The sequence below is a fragment of the Leptopilina heterotoma genome, unplaced genomic scaffold, assembly GCF_015476425.1.
Source record: "Leptopilina heterotoma isolate Lh14 unplaced genomic scaffold, ASM1547642v1 Lhet_167, whole genome shotgun sequence".
Taxonomy (NCBI): domain Eukaryota; kingdom Metazoa; phylum Arthropoda; class Insecta; order Hymenoptera; family Figitidae; genus Leptopilina; species Leptopilina heterotoma.
Window position 1 is genome coordinate 620269 of NW_025110883.1, and position 16026 is coordinate 636294.

The window sequence follows — 16026 nt, forward strand, 5'->3', positions numbered from 1 at the left end:
ATGAACATTTTATTTAGATTAATGAAATTATATATTAACATTATTAAATTAAATATTAACATTTTAACATAATTAACAGTGAATTAGAATATTTCGAAGGTTTATATTTTTTTAATAAAAAAACTGAAGAATTTGTTATTTTAATCATAGTAATGATTGATAAAAAATGTTGAGTTTTGAAGTCAGACACTCTCTGTTCACTAATGTCGCTTTCGAGAGATTAGCTTCCGGTAAAGAAAAACAATGGGATGAAAAGAGTTCATTGTTCTCATAGGTATACTATAAGTTTTAAATAAAAAAGAAAAAAAATTTTCGGATTCTCGTAATGTTCCGGAAGATAGGAAAGCAAGTTTAACTCTGACAGTTTGTTTCATGACCCTATATGTGTAGTTTCAACTTGTACGTACCAGTTACAGTCTCAAAACTTCATCTGCGTTTTCTTTTGTTTTCGCCTAATAGGACACAAACACAAATCTTTTCCCTTTGCACACGAGAATCGTCAAAAATTCCTCTCACTCTTATTTTTGACTTTTATTTTAGATTTTTTAAATCGACGACACCACACGAGATATTTCTCGTCTTCCATTATTTTCTTTTCACTTGTTAGATTTAATTTTATTGTACCGATTTTGCATTTTTTATCGAAGAAATGAATTTAATTACAGAAAAATTAAATGTGAGGAAAAAGAAGTTGTAAGTTTTATAGAATTAAAAAGATGAGTGTATTTTTTCTGAGATTTGACAGTAATGAACTGAGAAAAAGAAGCAGGAGACGAACGTGACGGCACATGACGTGAGAGGGGAACCTCGTGTGTCCCTGCGACGGATGCCGGGAACACACGCTGCCTGTGGCACGCTTTGTCGCGTCACCTTTTCGCTTTTTGACCACGCGCATTCACCACCGCACCGAGAGTAGTGGGAATGTGCCTTCAAAATGACACACTTTAGGAAAAATGAAAGAACCCTCCACCCTCTCTTCTCTCCCCATGTTGCAAAGTCATTCTCTCACTCTTTCTTTTTGAATCTCTTTTTTTATTTTTTTCTTTTTTTCTTTTTGACTCCCTCCCTCTAAGTTACTGCGTGTTGGGACTTTAACCCATTTCAAGAAGGAAACAAATTTCTACAATTTTTATCCACTTGCAAAATATGCGGAGACAAAATAAGTAGGCCATATGTCTATGGACACCAGGAATGGTGAAGATGAGAAGGAGAATAAAAAAAAAGTTGGCCATTTTTTTTCTCATCCTCTCTCCCTTTACAGTATTGCACGTAAATATCATGTAATTTTAACAAAAAAAAGGGAAAAAAGTTTCTGAATTAGAAATATAAATTTTGTGCGTCCGGAATTTTTCCATTTTTCAAAGAAGAGGCGAAAATAAAATTTATGAAATTCTCGTTTCGTGAATTCGTATTTAAGGAATACAAAAGTGGTGTAATTTATTGTTGCGGAAATTTATGACTTGTTACAAATTTTACTGATAGATTTTCTTGGTTTTGTCAAAAAAAAAATTGGTTTCTTGGAGAAAGTTTTAGTCTTTAGAGACGTTGGGTTACGATTTTGAAATTGATTTTTAATTCGCAGCTGAATTAAATCCTTCATAGTGGATTTACCATTTACCATATCTTGGCGGTTTTTTTTTATTATCCTTATTGTTTGGTAAATATTTCCCCCCCTCTATTTGAAATAAACTCGTGTCTTATTTTTCTATAATTCACATCTCTGGTTGTTTACTCTTCTCGTTTGTTTCATTCTTTTTTTCTTATTCCTTTTTTCCAGAATTGTTCCGCAGGTATTTTAGTTCATTTTTCCAAGAGATGCATTTCCTTATGAAATTTATTCATAAAGCAGTGAAAACTCAAAGACGTGAATTCCAAAGTTAGAGAGAAAGAGATCAAATAAAATCTTTTCCTCGGGAGACACAGGTGATACGGAAGAAGCAGATATTCTCTCATATGATTTCTGCTTGTTTTCTTTTTTTTCTTCTTATATTTCTAACATTTTTCCACTTATATACATATATATATATATATATTGTATAAGAGTTTACCAGCTCCGTTTATCTTTGTGTTTTGGTGTCAGGTTGAATTATACTTTCATTTTTTTCTTCGACAATATTTCTTGTAATTTTTCTTTTTCACGAGAGTAAAAATGGCAATTGATTTTTTTCTTCACTTAATATAGAAAAACTGATTCCTGTTTTTCTATATGCTATCTGTCTTGTTCGAGTTGTGATTTTTTTTTATGAAATCCGTTTTTCTAACACAAAGGAATATCGCGAATGCGTGTTGTAAATAGGAGAGAAAAAATATTGTTTATAGGAAAATTTGCAGTAACTCTGGAAAAGTTTTTGAATAATATTCTAAATTAAAATAGTATAAAGAATAAAGAATAAAAACAAATTTATAATATAGTAGAAAATACACAGATATAATAAAACATAAATTCTGTTTGATTGAAAATTTAATATTTTAAATAAAATTGTACAAAATATCCAAAATGTAAAAATTGTATGATTGAAAACATTTTTTTAGGAAAGATAAAAGTTATTAAAGTGCTAATGGATTAAAAAAAGCCGCTTTTTCTACATCGGAACTTTTTTTTTGAATCGTTCTTTATTTTAATCATACGATCCAATGCGTTTCTATTAAAATCTATACTTTCTATAGAAATTATTTTGTTTCTATAATAAAAATTTGTAATAAATTCATAGAGAATTTCATAACAAATTTTTATACGAAAAAATGTTTTTCGATTTTTTCTTCCAAGATTTTTGGGAAATGATAATAGTACTTACCGAAGTGTTTTCTGGTCCATGTCAAGACTGTGAAACCTCACGCTCGGTGGTGAAAAACGCGCGACATTCTTTTCCGTGGATCTTTTACTGTGTTTTAATCGGCTGTCAGAAGACGTTGTCAATAATGGCCGATGTAGTAAGGCCGGACTATCAGCTGCTGATGACGTCTCTGACGTCATTATCAAGGCCGTCGAGTGACGATAGCTTTATTAAAGAAAAAAAATCAGGGGCTTTTGTAAATTAATTTTCTAAAATTCTTAGTTTCGAAAAGAATTTAAAATTTAAATTTTGTCAAAAAAATGATATTTTATAACTCACGTCTTGTTTGTCAGCTAGCCGACCTGTTACAATTCCGATTGAACATGTCGCAGGTGGGATTAGGACAGTTTTCCAAAAATGCACATCATCTGTAAAAGAAATACAATATTTCTTTGTTGTTAAATTCTTAATTTTTAATACAGAAAAAAATGTATTCAATTACATATATGAACTTTTCAAAGAGAATTTTATTTTTCGAGAAAATCCTATAATTTATGGTTAAGCTGTTTTAGTTATATATTCGGATTCGATTCGTTAATTATTGTCACAGTCTAATTATTTCCAATCGTTCTGTAAGTCTATAATTTAGATAATTATAACTCGATTCTAATTTCAATTAACTCGGAGCATCATCGTAAACTGTGATTATGGTTGGATCTTTAAATCTAATTAATAGAATAACATGTGATAGCAGAATAAATTAATGGCAAGTGTAACGTTTGGTTAGTTACAAACTATGGTTGTTACACACTCCTTGGTACTTGGAAATTTTGTTTATTTTATTTATAGTACGAACTTTTGGTAGTTAAAATTCTTGGTGGTTAAAACTCTCGAGTCTCGACAGTTGAAAATACTGGTATCTACCTTTTGGTATTTGTTCATTTGGTATAATTTTGTTTTACTTATTTTAAAATAATTGTTGATATCTGCAGAAAAACTTTGTTCATCCAAATGATACAGAAGTGGCAATTGACATTATTGCATCGCATTTGTATTTGGGAAATTAAAGAATCAGCAAATAGAATAGTTGAGGTGTCTGTTGAGAGAGTAATAATGCGTATGATATGGTTCGTTAGACAGCGATAACTAGCAACAAGTTCACTGGCAAAAAATCAACCTAGTTATGAACGTGTGCCAAATTTTTTTTCGATGTCGCAAAAGTAGTGTATGTATATATATTGTGCCTGCAGAAATTGTCGACCTTAATTTACAAGACATTCAATCATTTTACGAGATAGATGAACTTTTTTTTCCTTTTTTCAATAATATTTTTTAGAGGAAAATACTGTAATGCAGCAATTTGTCTACTTCGTTGTTAATAGAGATGAAGAATAGGTCGGCAGGTATCTTTTACCTTTTTTAAGGAATAGAATAGAGAATATTAGAATATATTATCTATTATATTATATTATATTATTATATTATTATTATATTATATATTATTATTATTATTATATTATTATTATTATATTATTATTATATTATTATATTATATTATATTATTATATATTATATTATATACATTATATTATTATTATATTATTAATTAGAATATATTATCTGTCTTTTTCATTGAGGGGAAAAATGTTTAGACTTGCGCCGAAAATGATGGGGCGTTTCATGTTCTTATAAAAAATACACACGCAGACATGTAAAAGTGCACAAGAACAGGAAATCATTGTGGTATGTCGTTCGTCATGCTGTCTTTTTCTAGAGGTCACAAAAACGATAACCTCATATGTATTCCGAGCGAAAGAAACGGAAGGGTGAAACATTGCCCATGGTCATTGCATTCTCATCAAAAATCCTTTTCTTTTCTTATTCAATTGCCCGTGTTGCCTGTCACATAATTTTTCTCGGATTCATTATAATTTTTGACTAAATTTTTCAGAATTAAAGAAACGAACTATTGAACTGGAATAATTCTGGAGTATGTTGATAACAAATAATCATTGTTTCAAACAATGGTTATGACAATCATTCGTTATAAACAAGGCTTGCAACAATTAATCCTTACAAACAGTGTTTTAAATAAATATTGTTGAAAACAACTCCCAAGCATCTAAACTTGCAGCAATATTGTCAATATTGTTTGCAAATTTCACAATATTGAGGCAATGTTGCTGCAAGTTTAGATGCTGTGGGGGACTATCACAAAAAAAAACATTTAATGGTTGTTAGAACTAATAGCTGCGACAATTAATTACCATATGGTCGTGAGAATTAATTTCTACAAATACCAGCAGTAACAATTGGTGGTTATTACAGGTAAAAATGATAATATTAATGTTTGTTTCGAGTAGTGTTTGGTATAGTGATTGTATGAATTAATGGTTAATAATAGTTACAAATAATTGTTGTCACAGTTAGTAATAGCAATATTTATAGTTTTGGTAGTAGTTACAATTAGTGGTTATAAGAGTAGTATCAATTAATGACTGTTACAAATAGTAGTCATAACAAATGATTGTTACAAAAAGTGGTAGTAAAAAGAACGGTTGTTTGTAAGTATGTAGTAAGAAATTTGAAATTCTTAAAGTGAAGAATTTTTGGCAAATACAGAATCCTGTTGTATCGACTTCTGAGTCACATTTGATTTCTCATGATCTGTGGAGTTTCCATTCTTCCATTATCTTCTATTTGCTTAACTTTCTTTCTCTTTCTCCTGTTACCGTGAGCCGACTGTCGATAAAGTAGCTTTATGACTGCATTCTCCTTGGAGAAATTCTAATATACCAACCATTTATTACCAGAAACCATTAAATAGAAAACTGCATCCCCCGATGCAGTTTATTTAAAAAAGTTTTAAAGCCCCATTAAATAAATCACCTCTTTTTTCCTTGTTTATTATAAAATTCATATTCTCGTTCGATATTACTCCAATTTTACCTTCTTACCCTCAATGCTATTTGGGGATATTTTCCCAAACGAGGAATAATAAAAATAAAAGAAAAAATTTGAAACTAGGAAATGTTTAGTTTCCTTTCTCGGAGAGTAGAAAGAATGCTTATCTTGATTGTTCTTTTTTTGTATTCTACATAACGATTTAAAGCGATGATCGCGCACATGAATTGAGAGTATTTTACGATTTGTCCCGAATGAGCGTTGGGAAAATACAAAGTGCGATAATGTTCCAATTTTCACGTTGAAATTATTCGAACGTCCTTTTGTTCAACGATTTATGACTGGTGATCATAATTAAAAGTGCTCACAATCTCATGAAGCGCGATATTTTCTGATGACAGAGCAACGAAAGAGGTTTTTAACGATTAGTCTGCGAGCACTCGTGTGATAGACGAAAAAACGAACTCTTAAATTTTAACAACCGCTTCCGTTGATCCTTGGCTCTCATTTTGATACGATAACTTTTTTTTTCTTTTATCTTGATTTTAATCATTTATAGTTGGGTAAATAATGTTAATAAAATATTTTCGTTTTATTCAGCTTTTTAAAATCCTTAAATCCTAGAGAAGAGAATAAAATATATGATTTTGCGAGTCAAAAAAAGGGCAGTTTTTTAAAAAGTGGGATTTCTTTTATTATTAATGGGCTTTTTTGAAATTAAATTCCACTTGGAGTTAAGAATCAGAAAGTGGAATTTTATCATTGCTAGAATTTTTCGTAAAATTTAAATTACCCGTATCTTCTCATACCAACTGTTTTTTTCTACCTAGAGCTATATTTCAAATCTTCTAACCAAGTTGAGTTTTCCACTTAGGAATGTTTGCAGGGGAGCCACTGTAAAATACGGAAATTGCCCAAATGCCACGGAAATTAGGGAAAAGTGGATTTTCTTATAATTTAAGTAGCATTTTTTAAAATTAATTAAGTGTAATTAAAAGTAAAATTTTTAGTTAGCATCAAAACAACAAATGTTTAATGCACTTTTAAAATTGTTTTCTGTAAAAATATTTTGTATTCACAAAACTCGTTTTGTATCTACAAAAAATATTTGACAGTATATTTTACATTTATTTCGAATATCCGATTTTACGATATTTGGTTTTTTAGCAAAAAAGTAGGAAAGTTTCAGAAAATGGAGGAAATAAAATTCGGAAAATTAAAAATTTAAAAGATACTTTCCAAGCATTTGTTTCGTAAATATTGATATATTCTTTTTTTTTGTATAAAAACGATTCACAGCGTACAATAAACATTGATACAACATACATGCAATAAACCTCAAGTACACTGCACTCGAATAACACGTAAAAGTTGGAGAACTGTTTACGCTGCACATTTACTATATACGTATATGTAGACTATAATCCTCTAGAGATCACTTTACCCATATTTTTTATTTATTCATTCATTTTTCTTTTTTTTTTGTTCTGGTACTGGCAAACAGACATAATGAGTGGTAAATGATTAAAAAGCAGGGGGAAAAATGCTAATAAATTGCTCTCTTGCCATTTTGTTTGCATTTTCGTATTTTCTCGAGCCAAAATAAACCATTTTCTTCTGGCTGATCGAGAACAACCGTTTCTACTTAAAATTAGAACATCTTTTGACAATTCGTAACTTAAATATAGCTTGTCTAAAGTATACAGAGGAAATTTTAGACTAGAGAGGATAGTAACTTGTCTAACTGGGAATTTTTTAAATTTATTTTATTTGATTTGTTTATTATTATCTAAAATTACAGCTTTTATTTGTAATTTTTTCTATTTCTGACAAGAATGAATTTTTTAATATTATATAATTATTTCAAAAGTTTTAATGCAATTATCTTGTTGATATACCTATTATTATGCCTATTAAATATTTATTTAAACAAGAAGTTATTGATGTTTTTGAATAATTTTACAATTAAATAAATTTTTCAATAAATGTATTAGAACATTTTTCTCAGTATCTAATAATTTTTAGAGTGAATCAGAATATTCTTTAGGGGGAGGTAAAAGTCGCAGGGAAAAACAAAGTTAAATTTTTGTTTTACAAAACCATAATTAATTATTGTCATTAACTTAAAAATTTGAAAAAACGATTTTCCCCTGTTAAGAAAGAAGAACAAGAACAAGAACAAGAACAAGAACAAAAAATAAAATCTGAGATCGATAAAATGTTATTTTAAATCCAGATTATCCATTCGAGTGTTTTTCCTATAAAGTAGCTAGCAGTTAGTTTTTCCGCCCAAGTCTCGCTCAATAATCCTTTCGTTTACTGTCAAATTTTTTTTCACCTCTTTTTTTGAATTTAGTATAAACAAACACGACCTATATTGCGGGCTCGTTTTTTCACGATGCAAGGCGTCTTTATGGACATGTTAGAGGTTTGTGTTTGACCTGTCGGGGTCACGTTGGATTCCCGCAAGTTGAACTGCCATTACCGCAAACTTGGTGTGTATGTACCATACATACAGAGTGTCGTCATCAACATAGCATCAGGGTGAAAACCTTGACATTTTCTCGAGCGTGGTTGCAGCGTTTCTCGTGAGGAGAAGAAAAGATAATTGCGGCAAACTTCTTGTTTCTCGTCCTTTTTTTGTTTTTGTGGATAACGAAGCGAGTAATCACGCAATCCTTGAGGATTGGGCCATCACTTTAATTAGAAAACACTAACGCTACCAATTACTCGACGCCGACAAGCTTAAACTGATACGCAACGTTACGCCTGTCTGATCAATTCATGCTTGGCGGATTAATTCTCTAATCCATTTCAATAAATTCTATCCAATTTCACTGTGGACTGCGTCATTTCTCTGAAAGTCACGTTTCAGTTTTTTTAAGCATTTATTTATGTAAATTATATGATGGACTATTATTTATTTTGAAATGAAAAAATTTCAATTTCACAGAAAGCAATCAATTTATTTTTTGTCAGAGCTTTTCCAAACTATTTTTTCGTTTCTATTTTCTAAAAATTGGTTTCCGTCTCATTGTTTTTTTTAACCATTGTAGAGCAATAACAACTGAAACATAAAAAAAAACTTTGCGGTTACCTTGCATTAAAAAATATTTCTTTTTGGACAGGAGATTATTACAAAGTGGTCAATTTTTGGCGGACTTAGTTGCAATTATAGCTACTTTGAACTCATTATCTTGAAAAGAAAAGAGAACGAGCGTAATAGTATTAAATGGACCACTGGCAGCAAATAGCGTGTGCTGGGATTTTTGTAAGTACTTCTTTGAAAGTCCAAAGTATTCAATTTTGCCTCAACTGTACATATATATTCAACACAGGGTGCTCACTTCAAAGGATATGAATTGCATTAGTCTCATAATGTCTGTGTTTTATTATTCTTTGACCCTGTGCCATTCTATACATGTATATTGAATAGAGAGAAAAATATAAATCAGCGGTTTTTACATGTTGGAAAAAAACAAGTTTTTACGCTTTTTAAATTTACGAAATATTTTTTCCTCTTATTTTTTCTTTCATAAAGTACTTTAAATGTGGTTTACATTTATTTACAATTAATTAAATGAAACTTTATTAAATTTCATTTATGTCATTTAAATAAAAATTTTTAATTATATTAATGTAACTCGAATAAATATGACATTAAAATTATATTTATAATTAATTACTATGTCATTTTAATTAATAATATTAATAATAATGCTTAATTAATAATAATTCTTTACGGTTGGGAGTAGTTTCTAAGTAAAAATAGAAAGAGTGACTTTTCTGAGAGGGAAACAATTTTTTCCATTTTCCACTGACACTGCATTGTGGCGTCTGACTATTGACTGTCTTTTCTACTTAAAATCCGCGACGCGCTGAGATTCAACATTTATATATATCTATATGAAATTGATTTCATATCTAGAGACTCAAAAATAGAAAATGTACTTTAGATGTGTTTTCTCGAACTTCAAATTAAATTATTTTGTCTTTGATTGACTCTATTTGATCTTTCACTGACTTATGAATTGAATTTATTATCAGGATATAAAAAACTTTCTATAGTAGTAAAGCCACTTGAAGTTTGCGCGAGAAAACAATTAGGCAATCGATTATTAATTAAAAGAAGAATCAAAATCAATATTTATAGCCATCGTCAATAATAATAATAATTATTATTATTATTCAAAATCGTAAAAGCAATTTACCCTTTGAAATTTTTTAATTTAAAATTGAAATTTAATTAAAATATTTAAAAAGGGCAATTTTAAAAAACTGATAATTAATAAGTTTCTAAATTAAATATAAAGTCATTTTTGAATAATTATTATTTGCTTTATGCACAATTTTGTAATGTTGTTTTTAAATATAAATGATATAAATTAAAAAATTTTAATTAAAATTTCGTTTTTATTAAAGGTTTTTTAACGAAAGTAATTATCTTTGTAATAGGACGAATATATTATTAAAAAAAAGAGAATTATTATAAATATTTTCTGCATGACTTCACATTTCATAAGGACAATATACATGTGATACCGAGTGCCGGATATTGAGCTTTGCTATGTGACATCAAAATAACTCAGTAAGAAAAATCAATACTATATACAAAGTACTCTCGAAAAAAGGAGTTACACTCGATTGTTATATACCTGACCTACGTTAATAATTGCATTTGCACTCAATATAATGTAATTTCAATTTCATATTTTATCATCACATTCACATTCAAATAAAGTCTACTTTGAAATTCAGAATTTACTGCACTAACGCAGTATTTACATTTAACTCTCATTCTATAACGGGAAAATTTTTAAAAATAAAATTATTAATGGTATCCACCATTTGCTTATCGATGATGAATTTTTTGTAATGTTTACTATAATAAAGAATGGTTTTTTAATTAATTTCTTATTTTTAATAATTATTCTTTTATTGAAAATCAATTAATTATTAAATATGAAGTAATTAATGATTATCTAAAAAAAAATTTTTTTAATAAGTATGATTATTATAATTACTTATTTAAATGGTAGCAACCACTTTTGGCAGTAATATTGCTATAGCCAGTAATAAACAATATTGTGTAACCATTGTTGTTACGAAAGTAATTAATAATAGTGTCAATCACTATTTCATTTGTGGTTATAATTGGCGATAGTTATGATTTTTCTAAATTTAATTTAATTTTTTGAAGATTTTATAAACTTTTTCAAAAATTTAAAATTATATTAGCAAATCTTAAATTAATATTTGTTTCTTGAGTGGATTTCCGTTTTCTTTGAAACACCCTGTATATTGACTTTAACTTCATCTTGAATGAGCAAAAGCATCTAAAGAATTTTATTAGAGAAAATATCTCTAATACGCAATATAGGCTAAAGAATCAAAATAGCTGACGTTCGGACTATTTTATTAAAAGAAGTCTGAAAAAACCAAGAGTGGGGGAGAGAAAGACATTTTTTATATAAAAGCTTTGTCTTGAATTTTAGAAGAAGGGAAAATATCGTTTCTCTCTTGTTGAGAATATATTGTAGTTTTCCTAAAAGTATCAAATTGATACTCAATTGAACCAAAGTGATACCAAAAATTGAGATCAAATTACGATTTGATCTCAATTTTTGGTATCAATTCGTTGCAATTTGATACTTTTTAGTTAAAAGTGTGCGGAAAATTGAGAAGACTATTTTTATTTTTGATTATAGGAGATCTTTTTTTATACAACACATATTTACAGAGATCGTCTAAAACATAAAGTTCAATATCACATTCCTCTATAAATTTCTTGATCGTTAAAACTTTCTGAGTGATTTATACCTTTCCACGCGCTCTTCGATCAAAATGAACAAGTACGCAGCACGAAATTGGCTGAACTTGAGCCAACTTTCGCACCTTCAGAAACTAAGAAATATTACGTGTTAAATGTAATTCCTCTGATATGATAGTTCCGCACATGTAACACTTTTACTTTTTTTTTTTAACACTTTTTTTTTAAATTTTTTATTACGTAGTTGTGAAATTTATTAAAATTGATAAAAAATTCGTAAATGTGATTGCAGTTGGCAAGGTTCACGACCCCTTGGTTATTGTCATCGTTTTTTTGAAATTTTATTCAATTATTATTGTTTACAAATTATTTACGTAGGCGTGAAAGAAATTCTCCTCTATGGGGATTGAGGGCGGAAGAATTTAATCACACTGAATCCCGCAGCGACTATTTACAAAAAGGAAAAGAGGAAGTGTTTAAATGATATGAAGTAGAATTGGCTAGAATTGAATAAATTTGTATTCAACAAAGAGTAATAAATTTTCAGCTATTTTAATATTCTTTCTATTGTATATCAATTTAAATTCCCTTTATAAAATTCCATTTTAACCGCGTGTAGAATTGGAAATTTTTCAGAAAATAAAATAAGTAACAGATATGTTTGATGAAAATGAAAACTTTTATCAATTTGCATCATAAAAAAATACAAAAAAACAAAAGCCTTGTTTTAATTTAAATTAATTACAAATCATTGATTGCAGCTACTCCCAAGTAGAAATGTAATACTGGCATAGTACTGATCTTGTACTGACTGCCAGTATTGCAGTACTGACTCCAGTACTAAGTCAGTACTGGGAAAACCCTGGCTGGTAACGCTGTCCAGTACTGATTTTTACCGGCAGTCAGTATAAGCTCCTTATTTAATTATTAAAGCATGGGGAGTAATTTATTGAATACTAATAATTATTATTAGTATTAATTATTATTAATTAATTATTAGAATTCCTTTTATTAAAATAAGTTTTAAAAAAATATTTTTCTTATTTTTTCATTATTTATTTAAATCTTATTTATTTAAATTAATGACTAAATTATTATTATTACTGGTTATTAATTATTTAAACTTATACTTTATGTAACACTGTTAAGAATTATACACAAAACACTTAAAACTAAGACGGAAAAATATCGCACGCACGGGGGACCGAACCCTAGACCTCGAGGACGCAAGTCGAATACACATACCGTATAGCCACGCAAGCTCGGGAGTTATCTCGCATAAACTTCCTTTTGAATTGTGGGACCGATATATACAGTGCTTTAATAATAAATCCACTGCATATTATATTTATTTCAAGAAAAATTATTATTATATACATTTTATCAAGTCATTATGTAGTAATTAATAGATACATCATAATAATATGGTAAAAATTATTAATATAATTATTTATTTATTATTTATAATCTAATTATTTATTAAAATAATAATAAAAAAAAATTTATTTAAGAAAAATTTTTGTTAAATAAATAAATAAAAATATATATACAGCTTTAAAATAATTCTAAAAATAATTAATTAATAATAATTTATTATTATATTATTAAAATATATCTATTAGTTAATAATAAATTAATAAAATGTTTGATATTATTGTTGATGAATAATGTTTTTACAAATCTTTGCAAATATTTTAATTGTTAATAAATCAAACGATGTTTAATGTTTAATTACATTATAACAAATTTTGATTGTTTTTTTAACTCCTTCGCAGTACTGATTTAGTGTTAAGCCAGTTTTCTGCCAGTACTGATTTTAGAACTTTTCTAACTCCGACATAGTACTGATTCGGTTTTGGAGTCAGTATACTCCCAGTACTGATCGGGTTCCGAAAGTCAGTACCGACGGTCAGTACTGAGTCAGTACCATGTCGGTGTTTAACTCCGTCCTAACTCCGGACATTTCTACTTGGGCTATTGTTTATAGTTTTTAGTTACTTCTTTTTATTACTATTTTTTCAAAAAGTAGTTTTGAAATTTCCTTTTAGTTAATGTTTACAAATTTCCATTTACAGGTGAGTGTAAATATCCTAATACATATGCACTATATTTTACTCATATCCAAGTTTATTAGAAAGCACTTACGTTTAGAGTTTACTTAACTAAACTATGGAAGCGTCAGTAAATACGTTGGCTGCGGTTGTATGCGGAGAAAATTTCATTTTACATAATACACCCAGTAGTCGACTGAAAATTCATTAATTAACTCTTTTGAAATATTTACTGACATTCGAGACGCTATGTTCGAAATGAAAAACGAAAGCCAAGAAAATGATTAATTATTCCTAATATTACGTTGATGAAAATTTTATTTAGTATTGGAACAAAAGAGCTTTTATACATAAGATATCTTTGGTTACTTTTAGATCGTTTCGAATCTCAAGAGAGTGAGAGAGAGAGAGAGAGTGAGAGTGAGAGTGAGAGTGAGAGTGAGAGTGAGAGTGAGAGTGAGAGAGAGAGAGAGAGTGAGAGTGAGAGAGAGAGAGAGAGAGAGAGAGAGAGAGAGAGAGAGAGAGAGAGAGAGAGAGAGAGAGAGAGAGAGAGAGAGAGAGAGAGAGAGAGAGAGAGAGAGAGAGAGAGAGAGAGAGAGAGAGAGAGAGAGAGAGAGAGAGAGAGAGAGAGAGAGAGAGAGAGAGAGAGTGAGAGAGAGAGAGAGAGAAAGCTGGAAATTGTATACTATTTATTCATGTCGTATGCACATGTTTCCCGCACAAAGTAAAATTTATTTATAGAAATATCTAAAATTCACAATTCGTGCAAATTTTATCGGTTAATGAGAAAACTTCCTTCTTTCGAAGAAAACAATTTATATGTCAAGTGTCGAAGAAGATATTTCACCTATGCAAAGGAATTTTTTGACATGCATGTGAATTTGTTTGAATTCGCTTCTGCATGAAACATGGTTTTCAACTTTAAACTGCAGAGAGAATTATTATTATTATTCTTGTTTTTTTGACATATTTTCGATGATCAAAAAATGTGAAACTTTTGACCTTTTTTTTGCATTTTTTATTAATAAATATTGTATGGGTTTCATAAAAGAATCAAAAGTGTGAAAAAAATAAATTTTAACACAGAAGCAGAAGATTTTCTGCTTCATTTGTATATTTTTTCACCCAGTAAATATACAGGATGAAAAAAACTGTTTATGAGCTAAAAAAAAATTCTTTACCTTTCATTTGACAAGTGTTGAAAAATTTTTCATAAACTTTTCTCCCTTTTATAAAAGTCAATCATTTCCTCTCTCTCTCTCTCTCTCTCTCTCTTTCTCTCTCCTCTCACCGCTCATGTGCTCGACTCTGATGGGACACGTCCTTCAAGTGAATTTTCTTGGCGAATAAATTATTGGAAAAATAGGGAGGAAGAAAATTGAAAAATTGTCAAAGAAGAGATACTTGCCGAGTGGCAGATTTTTACATTTTTTAATTCACATTTTTTTTCTCTGGTACACAACAGAACGGAAAAATGTTTTTTTACTTTTTAATAATAGAGAATACATTAACTATTCTGTTAATTGATTGTAACTATCGTATGTAACCACTATTATAACTACCAATAATTGTAACCGCATCCATGCTTATAACTAACAAGAAAAGTAATACTCGAATAATTTGTTTAAAGAAGCATTTCATTAAAATTCATCATACCTATGTTGAGAGCATTAGTTTAGCAAGTAGCAAGAATAATACTGCCGAGGATCAGAATTTCATGTTGGCCTGTAATTGAAACCATATATGCAAGTAGACTTTCAATTAAAGACTCCATCCTAGAGTCCCTTAATTACTCGTATTTAACAAACACACATATGAGTTTACACACATGAGTTGTTAGTTAACAAGGTGCTTCATTTGCGTCAAGTGGCTGCATTTCTGCCCCTTTTGGAAACAAAATATCGTGGTCCTAACTGCTTTGTTGGAATTTAACCGACAGTTTACTATGTATATAAAATATATATTTCTACTTTGTTGGAAATGAGAGAGGAAGAATAAAACCAGAAGCAAGATAGAATGTTAGAAGCGACGAAAGGTACTTCATTTTAAAAAACACTATATCAACTTGAAAGTAGGACCTCATGGTTATTTTTCCTACATTTTTAGTTTGCCGCGGGCCATTTTTTAACATACTGCACCAAAAAAAGAAAAATACGAATTTAGAGAAAAATTGAAATGTTTTTTAAATTTTTCCAGGGACAGGCATTCTTTTTATTTGGCGTAATATTTAATTTTAACCGTTGTATTATTTTTATTGTTTATTGCAATAATAGTAAATCTGTTATTCTCACTATTTTTTCTATACTATCGGTGTTTTTTATATTTGTTGCAAATCGGTTAAAATTGCCATTAGTTTTAACTATAACGGTTACAGTAACCATTGATTATTCCAATTATCCATTTAGGTAGTAACTTTTCTTGTTATTTGATAGAAAATGGTTAAAATACTACCGTATTTTAACGATTTTCTATAAAATATTTTCAATTTATTAAAAACCATAACATTTTTAATCGTAAAACAATTATA

General features: G+C 28.9%; 1 protein-coding gene across 8 annotated transcripts in view; it reads right to left on the reverse strand.

Moving 5' to 3' along the window:
• LOC122499343 (potassium voltage-gated channel subfamily KQT member 1-like) overlaps window positions 1–16026 on the reverse strand; it is a 95074-nt gene that overhangs the window by 40294 nt on the left and 38754 nt on the right. For 7 of the 8 annotated variants that reach the window (XM_043607633.1, XM_043607634.1, XM_043607635.1 and 4 more), the window contains 2 exons: window positions 3114–3202; window positions 2796–2999 (listed from right to left, as the gene is read on the reverse strand). In XM_043607633.1, coding sequence (XP_043463568.1) covers window positions 2796–2974 — 179 coding nt within the window. In that variant the 5' untranslated portion in view covers window positions 2975–2999; window positions 3114–3202. Of the gene's footprint in view, window positions 1–407; window positions 1038–2795; window positions 3000–3113; window positions 3203–16026 lie in introns of those variants that run through there. The other variant, XM_043607637.1, reaches the window with a different exon arrangement.